We start from the raw sequence: 20,277 nt of genomic DNA on the forward strand, positions 1-20,277 counted from the left end.
ATATGAATACATAGGCACTCACTGCTGAACTAGGTGGTAAGTTTCTTTCCCTCCCTCCTGCTCCCCCATGGCTTCCTAGTCTGTCTGCTTGTTGCATTGTCTCTGCTCTTCTTCAGGCAGACACCCGGCACCAAACCTAGGACCTCCCATGTGGGAGGCGGGTACCCAACTGCTCGAGCCACATTTTCTCCCTGTTCATTGAGTCTGCTCATTCCATCAGCTTGTCTTCTTTAGGACACACTGGGAACTGAACCTGGGACCTCCCATGTGGGAGGTGGGCGCCCAACTGCTTGAGCCACATCTGCTCCCCAGTAATAGGTTCTTTGAGCAGATTTTTTTTCAGGAGTTGATATCAATTTTGTTTTTATCATTTGCTAACTTCTCTTCCTATCACTTTTTCTTCCTATGTCTATCAGTTACTTCTTTTTCCCACCTGGAGTCCCTTTTGCTGTCATCCTACTTCAGTCTGGACTGTTTGGTCTATAGGATCCTACATAACTGATACTCTAGGACTTCCCTTCTCTGTCCTCCTGGGAATCCCCTTGCCCTCTCCTGAATTGGAACCTTCTATGGTTTTGTGTATTCCTCTTTTTTTTGGTATATTCCTTCATTTGGGTGGGGTACATTCTCCAGAAAAGTTCTTGAAATTTCTTAAGCTAGTGTGTTGGGGACCCCTAAGACCATCTGAGATTTCATGATTTGCTAGGAGAACACATAGCACTTAGCATATATACATACTTGTGGCTGTGATTTATTATAGTAGAGGATACTAAGCAAAATCAACAAAGGGGAAAGGCATATGGGGTAAAGTCCAGAGGAAACCAGGCAGGCATAAGCTTCTAATACTTTTCCCATAGGAGTCATACAGAATGTGTTTAGTACCTCCAGCAATGAGTTATGACAGCATGTGTGAAATATTGTTTACCAGGAAAGCTCATTTGAGAGTCAATGCCAGGAGTTTTTTTTAGGAGGTAGTCATGTAAGCACTTAGCCTAGCATGAACCAAAATTGCAGACTCCCAGAAGGAAAGTGAGTGTTCAGCATAAACAGTATCATTTGCAAGAAATAGTTTAGGCAAATCGAACCACTCTTACCTGTTCTGGGAATGATGAGACCCTCCCAAAATCGAAATTCCCACATGCCAGCTAAAGACTAACCTTGCAAGCAGGGCTTTCTAAGGATAACAGTCTCAGTGCTGTTACGTTAAAACTCTTTTCTGCCCACCTAGCTTATCTGAAAATATATTTACTTTGCTCTCATATATGATTGGTAGTTAAGGTAAGTATAGACTTCTAGGTCAAAAAGAACTCAGATTTTAAAGTTATTGTTCCATTGTCATCTGGCCCCTTGCTGTTGGAAAAAACTTTTGTTTTGATTTCTCTTCCTTTATATGTTTTTATCTCTTTGAGAAAGTTGAAGGATCTTGTCTTTATTGCTTTTGATTGTAGCTATCAGTGGGTGTGAATTAGTATTTCCCAGTTACGATTTTCATTTCTCTAATGCTTAATGATGTTGAGCATCTTTTTATATCCTTCTTTTTTTAAATTTATTTCTCTCCCCTTCCTCACCTCCCCCCCCCCCAGTTGTCTGCCTCTGTGTCCATTTGTTGTGTGTTCTTCTGTGTCCGCTTATATTCTTGTCAGCGGCACCGGGAATCTGTTTCTCTTTTTGTTGCGTCATCTTGCTGCATTAGCTCTCCATGTGTGTGGCACCACTCCTGGGCAGGCTGTACTTTTTTCACGCTGGGCGGCTCTCCTTACATGGTGTACTCCTTGCGCATGGGGCTCCCCTATGTGGTGGATACTCCTGCATGGCATGGCACTCCTTGCACACATCAGCACTGTGCATGGGCCGGCTCATCACATGGGTCAGGAGACCCTGGGTTTGAACCCTGGACCTCCCATGTGGTAGGCAGACGCTCTATCCATTGAGCCAAATCCACTTCTCTTCATGTCCTTCTTACCATGTGTCTAGCTTTTTTTTTTGAGAAATACCTATTCTGATTTTTTTTTTTTAGGAGGTACCCAAGGATTGAACCTAGGACCTTGTTTATGGGGAGCAGGAGCTCAACCATTGAGCTACAACTGCTCCCTTTTTGGCCATTTTTAAATTGGGTTGTCATTATTGTTGAGTTGTAAGAGTTCTTTGTATATTCTGCATATAGTTCCATATCATATCTTACATTATTTTTATTTTATTTTATTTTTTTTTTATTGACTTTGTAATAATATTACATTAAAAATATATATGTGAGGTCCCATTCAACCCCACCCCCCCACCCCCCCTCTCCCCCCCCCAACAACACTCGTTCCCATCATCATGACACATCCATTGAATTTGGTAAGTACATCTTTGGGCACCTCTGCACCTCATAGACAATGGTTCACATCATGGCCCATACTCTCCTCCATTCCATCCAGTGGGCCCTGTGAGGATTTACAATGTCCGGTGATTACCTCTGAAGCACCATCCAGGGCAGCTCCATTACATTATTTTTTGTATAATATTCTCTTTTCTTTTTTTTGAAATTCTTGTTAGTAAGATGTTGAACTTCGTGGGTCAATTCTCTAATTTTCCTCTCGACTTTGTTTTGATGTGTATGTGTATTTTTCTATGTTTTATTTTGTGGAAGAGTTTCTCAACATTAACTCCCAGTTCTCTATTGAGTTTTTGTTTTGACTGCCATGTTAAGAGTGAAGCACTAAAAAACTGATCGGAAGTCTGTGTTATTCAATAGAGCTTTTTGACTTTGCCATAAAGTGATCAGGAGCTCAGGTGCTAGTGGGCTTTTTTCTCTGGGAAGTCTTTAAATGTTAGATCTTCTTCATGTTAGATTTCTCTAGAAAGGATCTATTAATCTCACCCAGGAGATATTAGTCTCGTTGTCTAAATTCCAGGAGCTAGGTAAGAAAAGGGGATGGGATATCTCCCTATACAATATTCAGAATTTAAATTAATTCTCATTTCAGACCAGCACTGCATTCTTCTTGTGTTGAGTCTGTTAGTTTTCCCAGAGAATAAATTTCCCATTATCTATGGAGGTGAGAGAGGTGGTCGGGTGAGGGAGAGGAGCTGGGGATTTGACTACCTTGTAATCAGACTTTCAACCACTTTCTCTGAGTTCAGTCACTTCATTATTTTTATTTTTTATCTCCATGCATTTATTTTATTTTTTAAAATTTCACTACTAGTTATTTTTTAAAATTTTTTAAATTTTAATTTTTTTTTAAAGATACTTAAAGTATATTAGTATTACATAAAAAATATAGGGGATTCCCAAATGCCCTGCTCCCCACATCTCCTACACTTTCCTACATTAAAAATAACCTGTATTTGTGTGGTATGTTCATTGCAAATTAATGAACACATTTTGGAGCATTGCCACTAAGCGTGGATTAAAGTTTACATTGTAATTTACACTCTGTCCCACCCAATTTTGTAGGTTATTGCAGGATATATAATGGCTTGCATCTGTCATGGCAATGTCATTCAGGACAATTTCCAAGTCCCAAAAATGCCCCCGTATTACACCTATTTTTCCCTCTCCCTGCTCTCAGAACCTCCATCTGCTACTGCCTCCACATCAAAGATGTAATTTCTTCAATTGCTAGAATCACAATAAGTCTATAGTAGGATACCAGTAAATCTGCTTTAGTCCATAGTTCATTCCCCAATCCTGAGGATTCTGGGATGGTGATATCCATTCCACCTCTAATTGAAGAGGGGTCTACAATCCCCTAGGACCAATGGATGGGACTTTCTTGCTTGTAGTTGTTGACTCTCTCAGTTCCTTGGTATGGTAGTTGTCCATCATCATCTCCTTGTTAGTTGTCCTGAGTGAGACCAATGAACTAGAGATTGGGTGCTGCAACTTTGTTGAGATTCAGGACCCAGCTGGCCCATGGACAGCCCAAAGATTTAAGTCTCTTAGACATACACCTACCAACTCTAGTACTAATTATGGGTTCAAAAAGAAGGATAGAAGAGCCATGTGAAGGGAAACCACAATTGAGTCCAACTCTATCACTCTGGGGAGCATAAACACAAAGTAGTGCCCACTGGCAGGGCACCAAACTCCTGAAATCTCTACCCTGACTGTAATTTCTGGATGTCTCCGGAGCCCTCAGGAGCCCTGCTATTTGGGGTGGTATCTACTTTGGCAGTCAATGAGATCCTGCTGAGAAATGCATAAGCGGAACCTCTGAATGACCTCCCGACTCACTTTGAAGTTTTTTAGCCATATAAACCCATTTGTCTTTACCTTTTCTCCCTTTTAGTCAAGATCTTTTTCCAGTTGCACTGCTAGTTGGTGCTTGGTAGTAATTCCTTAGTGCCAGGGAGGCTCATCCTCTTGAGTCATGTCCCACACTGGGGGGATTGTAATGTATTTATATGCTGAGTTAGGCTTAGAGAGAGGCCACATTTGAGCAACAAGGAGGCTTCCAGAAGGCAGGTCTTAGGCACCCTATAATGATAGGCTAAGTTTCAATTTCAAGAGTAAACAAACGTTCATATGCACAGTCCTCAATTTCAAGGGCCCATCAGTGGACCATCCTTTTTCACTAGTCATTGCCCCTGTACTTGGGGATTCTTGCTGATCTGTTGGAGAATGTGGCAGAGCACCCCAGGATGGGAATTTGATATTCTTTCAGTTACTGTGTGAATCACCAGCCACCATGACACTGCCCCATGAACATTTGAATACATTTATATGCCTTATAGGTATGCCTAGGTGTGTTTCCTCCCATGTATTCCCCATCACTGATACTCCACACCAATGATCCTTCCCTACCATAGTTGTAACCCTTCCGTGATCCAAAACTTCTTCAAAAATGAAGCCCATAAAATAGCCCAATACAATTAATAAGAAAATGAAATAATGATAGTTTTAAAAATAAGAAATAAAATACAAAAAATTTAAAAAAATAGTAATGAGGGATAATAAAAGATAATGAAAATATATTTAAACAATTTTTTTAATAAATTTGGCCTTTCATCACTATAAGCTCTGTTGTCCTACATGTACAGTGATACTTACTTTTATTCCCCCAATGTCTTACTTTTTTTTCATTTTGTCCTCAAAGAAGTTATAGGTTATAGAAAAGCCACATACTGAATACAGGAGACTCCCATATACTCAACTGCCTTCCCCTTTTCCCCCTTCCCCTATTAATAACTTCACTACTTTCTTTTGAGGACCTTGGTACTTCCAATTCCTCAGCCTTTTTGGGGCTCTATGGGGGTGAATTGCATGCTCATGGTTAGTATCTCCCTTTTGTATGCATTTAGGTTTTACCTTTGTAGTCTGGGCAATAACCATATTGGAAACAAATTGTCCAAGTTAGGTGTCAGGCTGGCAGTTCCCTAAGATATATTTGCAAAGAGCCCTCCATCCCATGGAGAATCTTAGAGGTTATGGGGATTACCGTATCCTCTTATGGTGGGTGGGAGTTTACTGAATAAAGAAACAGCAAGTGCTTAGAATTGTTTTGCTTCATTTCATAGAAAGAAATATTGATAAAGGTTAGTTGGGGAGGAGAGACACAGTTATATGTCATTGAATGTTTGGCCTTTGTAAATCTACTTTGAACATCTCTTGCATTTCTGGGTCCTTTGGAGAGTTGTTTTTTTTTTTTTTTTAACTTGCTGTTCTGTTTATTTCTAGGTGACACCATTTGGCCTTACGCTAAACTTCCTCTCATTCTTCACGGGCCAGGTGGATTTTATGCACCTGGATCCCAAGAAGACTGGAACTTATTTCCCAAACCAGCCAGTAAGAAATGTTGTACCAGTTTTGTCTTGATTCTGATTATGTCCCAATCAACTGCCCAATATCACAGCTTGCTACAGGTCAGGTCCTAAGTCTGAATGTGTGTGGGTATACAGAGCGGAGATGGGGGAATAGGAAGTGTTTTGGAAGGAACACAACGATGGTTACCTCTGGGGACTGAGAGTAGAGAAAGCAGGTACAAAGAATGCAACTTTTAGTTTTTACTTTGTATTCTTCTATTTAGCTTGATTTTTTTGGTTGTGAATCTGTTGCCTTTTTTAAGAGGTCCTGGGGATTGAACCCAGGACCTTGTACATGGGAAACAAGCCCTCAGCCACTAGAGCTACATCTGCTCCCCTAGGGTATGATTTTCTGTCCATGAATAAGAGTTGATTTAGTTAGATACAGTCCCTCAGAGACATTTTGTTTGAATTTTCCACATGCTGCTTATTTGTACAAGCCAATTTTACTACTTATAGACATGATACACACACATATAGTACTTATACACATGCAGAGTCTGGGCACTCAGAAGGTCTGCTCTAGGGTGTCTTATCTTCTGAGTACCTTCTGCTCATTATGCCCTTCCCCTTGTTTAGGTAAGGGCCTGCATCCTCTCTATCCATCCTCGGACCAGAGTTGTGCAGTTGAGCCTGCGCCCTGTCTTCCTGCAACCTGGGCGCTCACTTGCCCGGCTCTCCTGCCAGTACCTTGGAACTGTGCTGGATGATGCTCCTGTGCAGGGCTATTTCGGCAAGGCAGGGGCCACTTTCAAGTTGAAGGATGGGGCTCTGGCTTATGCCCGGGTAAGGAAGCTACTTTGTTTGATCAGCAATCTTATCACTGGAAGGACTTCGGGGATACCTGGGTCCTTTTCTGCTTACTTAATCTCTTGGCATTACTTTTCTACTTTCATATGTCCCCAAGCATAGCAGACTGTTCAAGGGGACTAGAACCATGTCTGTTATGTTAGAATGCCTTAGAGTCAGCCTGCCATGTTTGATACCTATTTGGTGTAGGTATAAGAATGAGTTGGGCTCTAGATCAGGGCTTGGCAAAAGTTTTCTTAAAGAGCCGATAATAATTATCTTAGGCTTGCAGGCTATATAGTCTTGATCCTAACCATTCAGTTCTCTTGTTGAAGCATGAAGGCACCTGTCGACAATATGTAAATGAATGGGAATACCTGTGTTCTGATAAATATTTACAAAAATACATGCTGGCCACAGTTTACCAACCATTGGTCCAGACTATTCTCTGACCTTAGAGAGATTCTATAATGGCAAAAAGTGATGTTTGTTAGTTAAGAGGAGTTACTCTAGCAGGCAATCAAAGTATCATTTTTATAGTTGGGAATAAAGTATTGTGTCATTTGGTATACTTTCAAGTTTGATTGGCATGGATCTGTTGTCTCTGGCTTGTCCTTAATCACTCAGTACTTTGTAGCTCAGCCATCTCTCCGATGCTAAGAACTTCTTCAATCCTGAGAACTTCAAGCCAGGGAACACTCACAGGTGTAGAGTTATCGACTACAGCCAAATGGATCAAATGGCCTTGCTCTCTCTGCGGACGTAAGTTTGGGGTTAATACCTGTGGGAGTGTAAAGGTGCTCTAGCACATAATGCATGTTCACAGTTTCTTCTGGCCTTACTTGGTGAGGGTTTCCTTTCTTACCAGCATGGTTTTGAGAGCCCTGAGTTTTAGGTAGCCAATGCCATAGTTTATTTAATCTTGTATTTTCCTTTATTCCTAGGTCTGTTATTGAAGCTCAGTACCTTAGATACCATGACATTAAACCTGGGGAGGTGGTAAAGGTAAGACCTCAAGCAAATAATTATATACTCCTCCATCTTCAGATATTTGTCATCTCACAAGCTCACTGTCTTCTCTTTAATCATCCTGTTAAGATGTTTAAAGTCATCTTCCTTGCTTCTCTGCCTGCTGATTAGACTTTCTTTCCCTTTCTTCCCTTGTATAACTTGTAATTAATTTCAAGGTAAGGTTTTACCAGCACCTTCCAAATATACAGAGGCAGTAGATCAGAAATCCTGGGATTTCATGATTGTAATTAGGCTAGGTCAAAAGTTCTATGTTAATCTAACTACATGGGAATATTAGTGAGAAACGTCCTTCTCGTGTCTAACCATTTAGCCCTAATTGAGCATTTCCCCTTTGTATGTAATATTTTTTTTTAAAGATTTATTTTTTATTTATTTCTGTCCCCTCCCCAACCCCACCCCCCAGTTGTCCGCTCTTTATCAGTTTGCTGTGTGTTCTTCTGTGTCCGCTTGTGTCGGCGGCATCCAGAATCTGTGTCTCTTTTTGTTGTGTCATCTTGCTGCGTTAGCTCTCCATGTGTGTGGCTCCATTCCTGGGCAGGCTACACTTTTTTCGTGTGGGAGGCTCTCCTTATGGGGCGCAATCCTTGCGCATGGGGCTTCCCTACGCGGGGGCAGCCCTGCATGGCACGGCACTTCTTACGCGCATCAGCACTGTGTGTGGGTCAGCTCATCCATGACACAGGTCAGGAGGCCCTGGGTTTGAACCTTGGACTTCCCATGTGGTAGGCAGACGCCCTATCCGTTGGACCAAATCCGCTTCCCTGTATGTAGTATTCATTTTTAGGGAGACAAAGTCCCTTCCTTTGGGAATATACAGACTTGTAAGGCAAGCAGAAAGTAAATGCTTACATAAGAAGTTGTGGAGGTTCCCATAAATCTTAGAAATCTAAATTAGTGTGGTTTGTGTATTTTGTCCATATGAGAGCTGTAATAACAGGCATAGTTAACCTAGGAAGGTGAATTTTGAAGGAGAGGTAGGACATGCTTTAGTGTATGAGGTGAAAGAATGACCATTCTTCCCCTCACTCCCCCCCAGATGGCTCCTTCTGTTTTGCTTGTTTTTGCTTGTTGTCTGCTTTTTTTTTGGTTTGTTTGTTTGCTTGTTGTCTGCTTGTTTCTTCTTTAGGAGGCACCAGGAACTGAACCCAGGACCTCCCATGTGGGAGGTGAGTGCCCAGCTGCTTGAGCCATATCCACTCTCTGTTCTTTTATTTATTTATTTTCTCTCTCTCTCTATTTTATTTTATTTTATTTTTTAAAAGATTTTATTTTGCATTAATTTCTCTCCCCTTCCCAACCTCCCCTGCCAGTTTTCTGCTCTCTGTTTCCATTTGCTGTGTGTTCTTCTGTGTTTGCTTATAGTCTATATTCTTGTCAGCGGCACTGGGAATCTGTGTCTCTTTTGTTGCGTTATCTGGCTGCGTCAGTTCTCCGTGTGTGGCACCACTTGTGGGCAGACTGTGCTTTTTTTGTGCCGGGCGGCTCTCCTTATGGGGCATACTCCTTGCATGTGGTGCTCCCCTACGCAGGGGACACCCCATGCGGCATGGCACTCCTTGCGTGCATTAGCACTGCGTGTGGGCCCTCTCATCACACGGGTCAGGAGGCTGTGAGTTTGAACCTCGACCTCATGTGGTAGGCAGATACTCTTATCTTTTGAGCCAAATCCGCTTCCCTCTTTTATTTATTTATTTATTTCAGGACCCTTTACCCTTCCAAATAGATTTGATGATCGTGTTTTCAAATTTTTTTTTTTTTCAATGCTAGTGGAATTTTTATCGGGATTGCATTGAATCTGTATATCAATTTGAGTCGAATTGATATCTTAATGATATTTAATCTTGCAATCCATAAGCATGGAATATTCTTCCAATTATTTAGGCCTTTTTTGATTTCTTTTAACATTGAGTTGCAGTTTTTTGAATACAAGTGCTTTACATCATTGGTTAAGTTTATTCCTGACTATTTGAGTTTTATCTGTCATATTTTATTTTCATCACTCTTTTGACACTTTTAGATACTTTTACTGATAGAATCTTCATTTCTCAACTTTTTCAGGCCTCTCTTTCCTGTCTTTTCTTTTCAGGCTCTAGCACACCCTTTAGGATTTCCTGAAGATCTGGTCTCTTGCTTAGAAATTCTCAGTTTCTGTTTATCTGTGAATATTCTAATCTCATCCTCATTTTTGAAAGACAGTCTTGCTGGATATAAGATTCTTGGTTAGAAGTTTTTCTCTTGTAGTATCTTAAATATATCAGACTACTGTCTTCTTGCCTCCATGGTTTCTGGTGAGAAATCAGCACTTAATCTTATTGGGTATCCCTTATGTGTTATGCATTGCTTTTCTCTTGCTGCTCTCAGAATTCTCTTTGTCTTTGGCATTTGACATTCTGATGAATGTGTGTCTTGGAGTTGGTCTATTCCAATCTTTCCAGTGGGAGTACATTGTGCCTCTTGGACATGGGTATCTATGTCCTTCGATAGGGTTGGGAAATGTTCTACCATTATTTCTTCTTTCTGCCCCTTTTCTTCTTCTGGGATACCCATGACACGTATATTTGCATGCCTTTTGCTGTCATTTAATTCCCTGAGACCTTGTTCAATTTTTTCCATTCTTTTCTTTATCTGTTCTTTTGTTCACTTTCAGAGGTCATTTCTTCAAGCTCACCAATCCTTTCTTCTGCCTCCTCAAATCTGCTATTATATGATTCCAATGTTTTTTTAATTCCATTTATTGCACCTTTCATTCCTGTAAGATCTGCTATTTTTCTATATATGCATTCAAATCCTTCTTTGTGCTCATCCAGTGTCTTCTTAATATCCTTAATTTCTTCAGCCATCTCATTGAATTTATTAAGGAGATTTGTTTGAACATCTATGATTAGTTGTCTCAACTCCTTAATGTCATCTGGAGACTTATCTTATTTTTTAACTGAGCCATAGCTTCCTGTTTCTTGGTGTGGATTGTAGTTTTTTGTTGGTGTTTGGCATCTGGCTTACTAGAGTATTTATTCTGGGTGTGATTTTTCTTTTTAGTTTAGGGCTTCTTGCCCTTCCATGCTGGTTGTGTAATAGGAGCGAAGCATGTAGTTGGTGCTATAAGCTGTGGAGGCTCAAACTGCCCTCATTATGCCAGAGACCCATGAAGCTTCTTCCACCTTTTTCCTTTGCCAGGAGTAGGGACAGAGTCACAGCTGTGTGGAATAATCCAAATCATGCAGGCCTAGACTGTCGTACAGAGAGACTGATGAAGATTCATGCCCCTTTCTCCCCTGTCTGGGGTGGGGATGGAGCTGTAGTGGGCAACAATCTATGCAGTGCAGGTCCAAGATGACCACAGTTTCCCTGGTAGACTTCCAATTATTCAGTTGGTGCCAGCCAAATGTACTTGCAGTTACCTGGATAGGCTGGTGCAGGGACCACCAGCCTCCTCCCTGCCAGAGTCAGGGCTGAAGCCTAGGCTAGGGCTGCAGGCTGATCTGGGTGAAAGAAACCAGTTCCTACCATCACTGTGATTTTTGGTCTTCGCTTTCCCTCAGGCTGGGGCCGGGGTCAAAATGGCTGCCACCATCCCTTTCCAACTTGGACAGATTCACACCCCAGCTATTCCCAGGGTTATATCTTAGCTAGCCGAGTCTACCAATCAATAGCCGAAATTGGCAGCCAACTCTCTAGTTCTCTCCTGTTTTTGGGAAATGGAGCTTCTTATTCCAGTCACAGAATAGTCCCTGGGGCAGCTTGTGCTGCGGATTAGGATATCCCTGGCCTCCGTGGCTTGGCCAGTAATTTCCCTGAGAGGCTGGCACAGGTCCCCCCAGCTTCCTCCCTGCTGGAGGTGGCACTGGGGCCTAGGCTAGAGTTGCAGTCTGACCTGGATGGAAAGAAGGCAGTCCCCACCAGCACTGTGATTTTCAGTCCGCCTCACTTCCTCTTGTGCCAGGCACAGAGTAAAGATGGTGGCTATTAGCCTCTTTCTGACTCGGACAGGCTCAAACTTTAGCTGTTCTCAGATTTATACTTTAGCCTGCTGAATTTACTCATCAGTAGCTGAAGTTGGTGCCCAACCATCTCTTCCTCATTTTTGTGAAGTGGAACTTTCAATTCCCGCCACGAAACACCTCCCAAGGTGGCTTGCGCCTCCGCTGGAGGATGGGCACCGGCCTCTGTGGTGTGGAGTGCTCTACTTACGAGTTTTCTCTGCAGATGGGCAGTCTCCTCTATCCATTCCTTTGATGATGTGACAGGATGCTCTCTGGTCTCCTGGTGCTTCAGCTAGTTCTAGATAGGTCTGGGTGTTTACTAACTGCCCTGTAGCAGGAGCTTACTCTAGGAGCTCCTTACTCTGCTGCCATCTTGCTGGTTCTCCCTGTTCATTTATTTTTGCTCACTGCCTGTGCTTGTTTTGCTCATTGTCTGCTCTTTTTTTTTTTCTTGTCTGCTTATTTTTGCTCGATCCTGCTTGTTGTTTGTTTGTCTTCCTTAGGAGGCACCGGGAACCCAAACTGGAGCCTCCCATGTGGTGCCCAACTGCCTGAGCCACATCCACTCCTGAAAGACCGTTCTTGATGCATTGTGGCATCTTTTCTTTGGATTCCCTAGGGTACAGTACACACTATTAAACCATATGGGATGCTGGTAAAAGTGGATGAGCAAATCAGAGGCCTGGTACCTTCCATGCACCTGGCTGACATCCTGATGAAGAATCCAGAGAAGAAATACCACATTGGTGATGAGGTCAAGTGCCGGGTAAGTCTCCGGAAGGGGCCAGACAAGGGCTCCTCTCTTACTGGGGTTTTGGCTAGATTGGGAGGAGAGCAGTACTCAGCTGACATTTCTACCTTTGGCAACAAAATGAGCACTTGATACCTGCAGTTTGTTCAGTGCTATGCCAGGTATTGGGGAGAGAACACTGGGTTCCTGCCCTTGGGAATCTTGTAGTATACTTGGAGTCATCATATCCATATGTGGAGAGAGAGTAAGCTCATGTGACCTTTTGCCTTATGGTTTGGTGCAGGCTGTATGCTATGGTCTTATCTCAGAAAGGGGAGGTGAGAGGGCTGGGGCAGCAAGAGTCACTTAGGATCTCAGCAGTGACTACTATGGAACATGTACTCTGTGCCATTTGCTATGCTAGGCACATGACCTACATTATGTCATTTAAACTTTTTAAAAAAAAAACTCTTCTGAAGTTTGTTCTATTTTCTTCAATTTGCAGGTGAGGAAATAAAAGCTTAGAGAAGCCAGGTATCTTGCCCAAGGTCATATAGCTAGTAAATGGCTGAACCAGTTTTTTCAAATTCAGCTCTATATGACATTATGCCTTCTAGATTTTTGGCAGAGGTGGACCTGAACTAGAAAAGATGAGTAGGATTTGGAAGGTTGGAGAGGAGCAGTGAATATATTCCAGGTCTAGAAATAGTCTAAGCAAAGCTACCAAAATGTGGATGCTTTATAATAAAGGTTTAAATCCCAAGAGTTGCTTCATAGGTTGTGAAGTTAAATGTGGTAATGTAAAGTGCTTTGCATGGGACTTGGTATGATTTTTACTTTATTTCATTATTATTGAATTGGCAAAAGGTATTGATTTTCATTGGTGCAAAATTTTGTAGCAGTGATATTGGGGTTAGAATTAGAGGGGTTTCTCTGCCCTGAAGGAGTGACCTTTCAAGGGATGAGAAGGTGGCTGGATCTCTTAGTTTATAGCTAAGAAAGGACAGAACTAGGAAGGATTTGGTTCAGCCATTCAATATTCAATTAGACTAGGAGCCAAGGTTATCTGACAGGGTGCTAAGGCACTGTTGTAGCTAACCGCAGCCCAGGACACTGTGGAGGTATCATGAGATAACGAATGTTGTTGCAGGGCCAAGAGGAGGAAGTTCATAGTAACTTCCTAGAGGAAGTGTATTTGAAATGTTGATTAATATTCCCTAGGTTTTCATCCATTAGGAAATGGGGAGGATCTGCCACTGATATTATTCTCAGGGAAAAAGACCGCAGCAGGTTCTTAGGGAATGAACTATAGCCTTTGGGCTCAGAGGCCGCAGAGTCCAGCTCAGTGGATCTCTTGATCATGCATAACTTGATAATGGCCAGTATCCCTTCCCTAGGTTTTGCTTTGTGACCCAGAAGCCAAGAAGCTGATGCTGACCCTGAAAAAAACCCTGGTACAGTCCAAACTGCCTGCCATTACCTGCTATGCTGATGCCAAGCCCTGTCTGCAGACTCATGGCTTCATCATCAGGGTCAAGGACTGTGGCTGCATTGTGAAGTTCTACAACGATGTGCAGGGCCTGGTCCCCAAGCATGAACTCAGTACGGAATATATCCCTGACCCGGACAGTGTGTTTTATCCTGGCCAGGTAACCCTTGCACGGGACAGGCCCCTATCCTTGGTGATCCCATGAACAGATTTGAAGGAATAGGAGGAGGGCTGCTTTTTAAGGGAACAAAGAACGACACGTGGGGCAGTAGGCCTGAACCAGCTAAGTGCAGGACATGGGGGCCAAAACAGAAGCCCTCAGGTGGGTCCACTGGAAGCTGACAAAGTAATTGACTCAGGCTCATAACCTGGAAGTAATCAGTCTCTCCCTATAAAAACTGGGTGTTCCTCACATCAGAAATTGGGCTGAGGCCACTGTCACCACAGGGGGCAATGCTGTAGTACCAGTGAGTCTGGGTCTGTTTAGGAAACAGAATTTTTAAAAGCTGTGTTGTACCAAAAAATTTATTCATGTCTTTCTTTCATCTGAGGGGCTGACTTGAGGGTTTTGAGTAGCTCCAGTACCTTGCTGCTTCTTATTCCCTTCTGATTTGGTCCAGGTTCTTTTTTTTTTTAAAGATTATTTATTTAATTCTCCCCTCTCCCCCGGTTGTCTGTTCTCTGTGTCTGTTTGCTGTGTCTTGTTTCTTTGTCCGCTTCTGTTGTCATCAGCGGCACGGGAAGTGTGGGCAGCGCCATTCCCGGGCAGGCTGCACTTTCTTGCGCTCTGGGCGGATCTCCTTACAGGGCGCACTCCTTGCGCGTGGGGCTCCCCTACGCGGGGGACACCCCTGTGTGGCGCGGCACTCCTTGTGCGCATCAGCACTGCACATGGGCCAGCTCCACACGGGTCAAGGAGGCCCGGAGTTTGAACCGTGGACCTCCCATTTGGTAGACGGATGCCAAGTCCGTTTCCCTGGTCCAGGTTCTTGGTGGATCTCTCAAGGCCTCTGTGGTGCTGGTGCAGGGCCCCATACTTCAGGGCCTGAAAGGCCTGCTGGGGAGGAATTAGCCAAGCATGTGTGGGTTTCTCACCAGGTGGTGAAGGTTGCGGTGCTGAACTGTGAACCATCTAAAGAGAGGATGCTCTTATCCTTCAAGCTGTCGAGTGATTCAAAACCAAACAAAGAAAGTGTGAGACAGAGTCAGAAGAAAGGAAGAGCCATTAACGTTGGGCAGGTACTTGGACATCTCCAGACAAGTCATTTTATTTTACAGTGGCAGAGCAGGGTGCCACTGACACGTGGGTGGAGCCCATGGAGGGGGAAGATAGAAGTGTTCTTTAGAGAAGACCCCATATATGTTCTTTCCTGGGTGCCAGACCAAATGGAAGCTGTCCAGGAAAGGAGAGTTCTGTACTGCTGCTGCCCTCTTTCCTCTCTGGTCCCTAAGGCCAGCCTGCAAGACTGTCTTTCCTCTGGGATGCATGTGGTAGAGGGACTCAGGAGAGTAGTGATGATGAGCCCAGAAGTGGGACTTGGTGTGAGTGAGCCATGTGTATGTGTGCTGGGAGGTGGGTGGATTGTTTTATAAGCTGCTTCTCTGACCTTGGCCTCTCAGTGATGATCACCAGTGCTGGAAGTTGATGCCTCTGAACTCTGCCTGATTCATGTTAGGTTGCTTCCAGCTCAAGACAGGTGTTGTTTCTTGTCTTTTTCTTTCCTGGGCAGTTGGTGGATGTGAAGGTTTTAGATAAGACCAAAGACGGGCTGGAGGTGGCTGTCCTGCCCCACAACACACCTGCTTTCCTTCCCACCACTCATCTATCAGACCACATTGCCAACGGCCCTCTCTTGTACCACTGGCTCCAGGCAGGTGACATCCTCCACAGAGTCCTTTGTCTAAGTCGGTTTGAAGGACGTGTTGTATCCTTTACTCGTATCAGTGGAACAGTGAACAGTGGGGGAGTCATGGACCCTCAGGTGGGAAATTTTGGATCTGGTTCTGCTCTTACTTGGAAACCCAATGGGGAAAAAAGTCATTTGATCTCAGAAAAACTCACAAAAAAACAAACCAGTATAATGGTAATAGTCTGATCATATACTTTCATAATCTGTAATAAATGTCCCACAACAATGTAAGGTGTTGGTGGAGGGGTGATGTATGGGAATTCTGTGCATTATGCATGATTGTTTTGTAAGCTCACAATGTGTCTAATTAAAAAAAAAAACAACAAAAAACCAAACCAGTGACCAAGACTACACTTTCCATTCTACTTCCCTGGTGGAAAGTAAGAGCAGGATTGAAGACATGCTGCTAGCAGATGCTGGTGGTCCGGAAGAGACACAGTTGGGGTAGGTGGTAGTCCAGGAGGAGCTCCTGTGCTGGGTGTTGAGGAAGAGGTGGTGTGGTGTGCAAGGCCCAGTAGGATGTTCCCCATGCACCTCTAGCTTTCCTGGGATGGTCAGTGCTTGTCCCTTGACTTGGAACAATTAATGAGGTAGCGTCCATCCTCTTTCCCCTTTGTCCCTCTCTTAAGAATATGGAACTCAGGAATATTCCCTTTGATTTTGCATGGTGCTTTGTAAGAGATGCTGCCTCTTTTCTCACAGAAGGTGAAATAAAATCTCAGAGTATAGATAGGTAGAAGAGGTGAAATGGGATTGATTAGTGTGAAGATGGCAACAGTGGAGGACCAAGCCAGCTGCCAAACCACAGGGATGAGCCATTTCCATTTTGGTCCGTTCTAGTAATCTGGAGAAGAGTTAAAAAAAAGGAAAGGAATACAGTGGTGATTCTGAAACTTTAGTGTTCATCAGAATCACCTAGAGGGCTTGATAAAACACATTGCTCGGCTTCATTCCCAGAATTTCTAATTCAGTAGGTCTGGGGTGCTCAAAATTTTGCGTTTCTAACAAATTCTGGATTCTGCTGGTGCTGCTGGTATGTGGACCACACTGAGTTCCTTTAGTAGCAGAAGTTGTAGAGTGGGGAAAGGAGATGAATATTCCATCTGCCCTTCCTGAAACATTCCTTGATGAAGTGCCACTAGCTCCTTTGTAGGAAACCAGCCTTGGTCTCCACAGTAGAAGGTGGCCAGGATCCAAAGAACTTCTCAGAAATCCATCCTGGAATGCTGCTCATTGGCTTTGTGAAGAGCATCAAGGACTATGGTGTGTTCATCCAGTTCCCCTCAGGTCTCAGTGGACTGGCTCCCAAAGCCGTAAGTTCAGTTCCATGCACAGGGGCGCACTCTGCTCAGGGCCCTTTGAAGAGTGAGAATAGGGTCATGGAATCTGAGGGTTGATGGGAAGGAGCAGGATACTTCAGTACTTTGAAAGACACACCATTTGGCAAATGTGCCTTCTTGGCTGGTGCCCTTGGGAGTAGAGCTGTACTGAGCAAATACTAGGGAGACCTACCTGGGTACCACAGCCCTTTCCCATCAGCATACACTTTTCTGGGCACCTTATGTGGGTGGCCTTCATGGAGACTTCTTACCTTTCTCGATTTTCTTCCTACTCTTCCCCTCAGATCATGAGTGATAAATTTGTGACCTCCACAAGTGACCACTTTGTTGAGGGACAGACGGTGGTTGCAAAGGTGACCAACGTGGACGAGGAGAAGCAGCGGATGCTGCTGTCCCTGCGGCTGTCGGACTGCACCCTGGGAGACTTGTCTACCACCAGCCTGCTTCTCCTGAGCCAGTGCCTGGAGGAACTGCAGGGCGTGCGCAGCCTCATGAGCAACCGAGGTGGGGAGCCTGGGGGCCTTGTGTGGTGGAGCTGGGACGGCAAAGGATGAGGGTTGGGGTGGGGAGTGTGGGTTGTGATTTATGACTGCCTGTTAATGGGATGAGTTGCCGACCTTCCCAAGATAAAACAGATTTTTTTTTTTAAGATTTTTTTATTTATTACTCATCCCCTCGTTGTTTGCACTCACTGTCTGCTCTCTGTGTCTGCTTGTCTTCTCTTTAGGAGGCACCAGGAATTGAACCTGGGACCTCCCATGTGGGAGAGAGCACTCAATTGCCTGAGCCACCTCATCTCCCTGCTTTGTTGTGCTCTCATTGTCTGTCCTCTTTGTGTATCCTTGTTGCATCATCTTATTGTTTCAGCTCGCTATGCCTACCTATCATGCCAGCTTGCTGTCTTGTTCCTCTTTTTCAGGAGGCACCGGGAATTGAACCTGGGACCTCCTATGTATTAGGCAGGAGCTCAGTTGCTTGAGGCACATCCGCTTCCCCAAAACAGATTTTTGTTAAACTTTTTTTTAATGGAAGCGTGACATCCATGAAGTGCACAAATCATAAATTGAACACCCCTGTTTAACTACTGCCCAGATGAATATGAATATCATTACCTGCATCCCAGAAGTCCTCCTTGCATGACCCGCCACCCCCAACCAGAATCTGTCTCTCTTAGTTTTATGGCCTCAGTTTGGCATTTGTTATAAATTATTTCACCTCTTCACTTTTCATTCCTTTATTTAACGGGTAGGTATTGGAAGATAAACTTCATGAGGGGTTGTTATTCTGACCCTCTTAGACTTTGAACCATGTTGTATTGTTGGAACCCTAATGGGATTTGGGATCAAGAGACTTGTGAGGGTAAATTCCAAACAAAAAGAATGAAAATTCAGAAATCAATGTAATGCTTGTCCTTCTGATACTTGTGGGCTTTTTTCATGAAATGTGGCCATGTGTAATTAGCAAGGGACACAGGTCTCTTTTCTTCTGACAAGAGTTTTCATGGATACTGGGCAGTTTTGCAAAAATAATTTTACCTTGACAGTGGTTCTGATGCTCCATTGTCATATGTGGTGGCAATACAATTCCAGAGAAAAAGAGGGGTAAGAGTGTTAAATCTTATGAATCCTTGTTTTCTTTGGGTCTCCGGCAGACTCTGTATTGATCCAAACTCTGGCTGAGATGAATCCCGGAATGGTCCTTGACCTAGAGGTGCAGGAGGTGTTAGAAGATGGCTCTGTGGTGTTCAGTGGGGGCCCAGTGCCCGACCTGGTCCTTAGAGCCAGCAGATACCACCGGGCAGGTGAGTGCGGCAGGCTTTGCATCACCCATTGAGGTTGGTGGGGGAAATCCTTTGCCTGTTGGCTCCTCTTCTGGATGCAGAATTTCCAAATGCCTAGGGTAAATGATTTGATGCAGTAGCAATTTTTGGCATGCATACTTTGCATAAATTCAAATCAAGACGTGCTAAAGGTGTTTTAGGTAAAAATCCTATTATTGTTATAATTGGATAAATTTAGTTTTGTATATGTCATACATTAGAACCCACCTGAACTTGAGCTATGGGAGGTAGACCTTTTGTTTCCCTAGGTTTGGCCATAGAGACCCAGGACATAGGTCCTCTTTCTTTTCTTGGGCCTGAGAGTGGGCAGGGCTCCTGGAGGTAGCACCTTAACCAGGAGAGGTGCTGTCCTCCCTTCACCCTGCTCTGTATGGTGATCATGGCTGTGTTTGGTTCTGCACTGCAGGGCAGGAGGTGGAACCTGGACAGAAAAAGACAGCTGTAATATTAAGTGTTGATACGTTAAAGTTGGAAGTACATGTTTCCCTTTGCCACGACTTGGTGAATAGGAAAGCTAAAAAGGTAAGCTTGCTCGTGACCTGCATTTCCATGGTTTCACGTTACCCTCCTCTTCAAAACCACACACAGAGCTCGGGAGCTTTAACTCAGATTCCCATTTGGCAAGGGAAAATGGATTTGTCCAGACTTTCCCAGTGTTTGTCTCTTGTGCTGGAGTAGTTTTTAATAGCACTGACTTTCACTCTGGTTCAGATGATAAATTATGTGGTCACCCTTTAGGGCCAACAGGTAAGATAAATGAGTGAGTGGGCCAGGTGACCTAGGAATTGGTAGGATTAGGACTCTCACAACTAGAAATTGCGTGCCTGTCTGCAAGAGGCAGAGACTATTCCGCTCTGTCAGGTTGTTGTCAGGTGGGAATAACTGGGTCTAGTGTTGCTATGTCTTTGATTTTTAAAGACAGAATTTGGATTTTACTTGAAATCTCCTGATTTATAAATGTTGGAAACTTAAAAAAAATTTTTTTTAAAATTTTAATTAAATGCTGCCTGAATGAAACAAAACAGGTCTGGGTAGTTCTGCCCTCCAGTCTGCTCCTCCCCATTCTCTCCTGTCCTGCCTCCTTTCACACTTCCTTGTGACATGAAAATGAGTTTAGGGAAATCTCAAAACTCGTAGTATTTTCCTCTGATTGACATATATATATTTGGTCATTGTCTAAAGCTTATTAAGCACTTATTAAGTGCATATTAAGCACCTCTTTGCGTAGGGTATAGTACAGAAAATTGTATAGATAAAATCCTTAACCTCTAGTTGCTTAAAATTTTAAGAGTGACTTTTAAGAGACAACGAGAGCATAGAAAACAATATTACCCCTCACTAAGTTTCTTAGCAGGTCATTTTATAATTCAGGTGAAG

General features: G+C 43.5%; 1 protein-coding gene across 2 annotated transcripts in view; it reads left to right on the forward strand.

Annotated features, from left to right (window-relative positions):
- The window catches only part of PDCD11 (programmed cell death 11), a 55,726-nt gene that overhangs the window by 18,837 nt on the left and 16,612 nt on the right, over positions 1 to 20,277 (forward strand). For both annotated transcript variants that reach the window (XM_004473987.5, XM_004473988.5), the window contains exons 8-19: positions 5,666 to 5,773; positions 6,370 to 6,576; positions 7,217 to 7,341; positions 7,524 to 7,584; positions 12,211 to 12,357; positions 13,719 to 13,970; positions 14,909 to 15,049; positions 15,541 to 15,735; positions 16,863 to 17,033; positions 17,345 to 17,564; positions 18,712 to 18,861; positions 19,307 to 19,422. In XM_004473987.5, coding sequence (XP_004474044.2) covers positions 5,666 to 5,773; positions 6,370 to 6,576; positions 7,217 to 7,341; positions 7,524 to 7,584; positions 12,211 to 12,357; positions 13,719 to 13,970; positions 14,909 to 15,049; positions 15,541 to 15,735; positions 16,863 to 17,033; positions 17,345 to 17,564; positions 18,712 to 18,861; positions 19,307 to 19,422 — 1,893 coding nt within the window. The remainder of the gene's footprint in view (positions 1 to 5,665; positions 5,774 to 6,369; positions 6,577 to 7,216; positions 7,342 to 7,523; positions 7,585 to 12,210; positions 12,358 to 13,718; positions 13,971 to 14,908; positions 15,050 to 15,540; positions 15,736 to 16,862; positions 17,034 to 17,344; positions 17,565 to 18,711; positions 18,862 to 19,306; positions 19,423 to 20,277) is intronic.

Source organism: Dasypus novemcinctus, chromosome 6 (assembly GCF_030445035.2).
Source record: "Dasypus novemcinctus isolate mDasNov1 chromosome 6, mDasNov1.1.hap2, whole genome shotgun sequence".
NCBI classification, from domain to species: domain Eukaryota; kingdom Metazoa; phylum Chordata; class Mammalia; order Cingulata; family Dasypodidae; genus Dasypus; species Dasypus novemcinctus.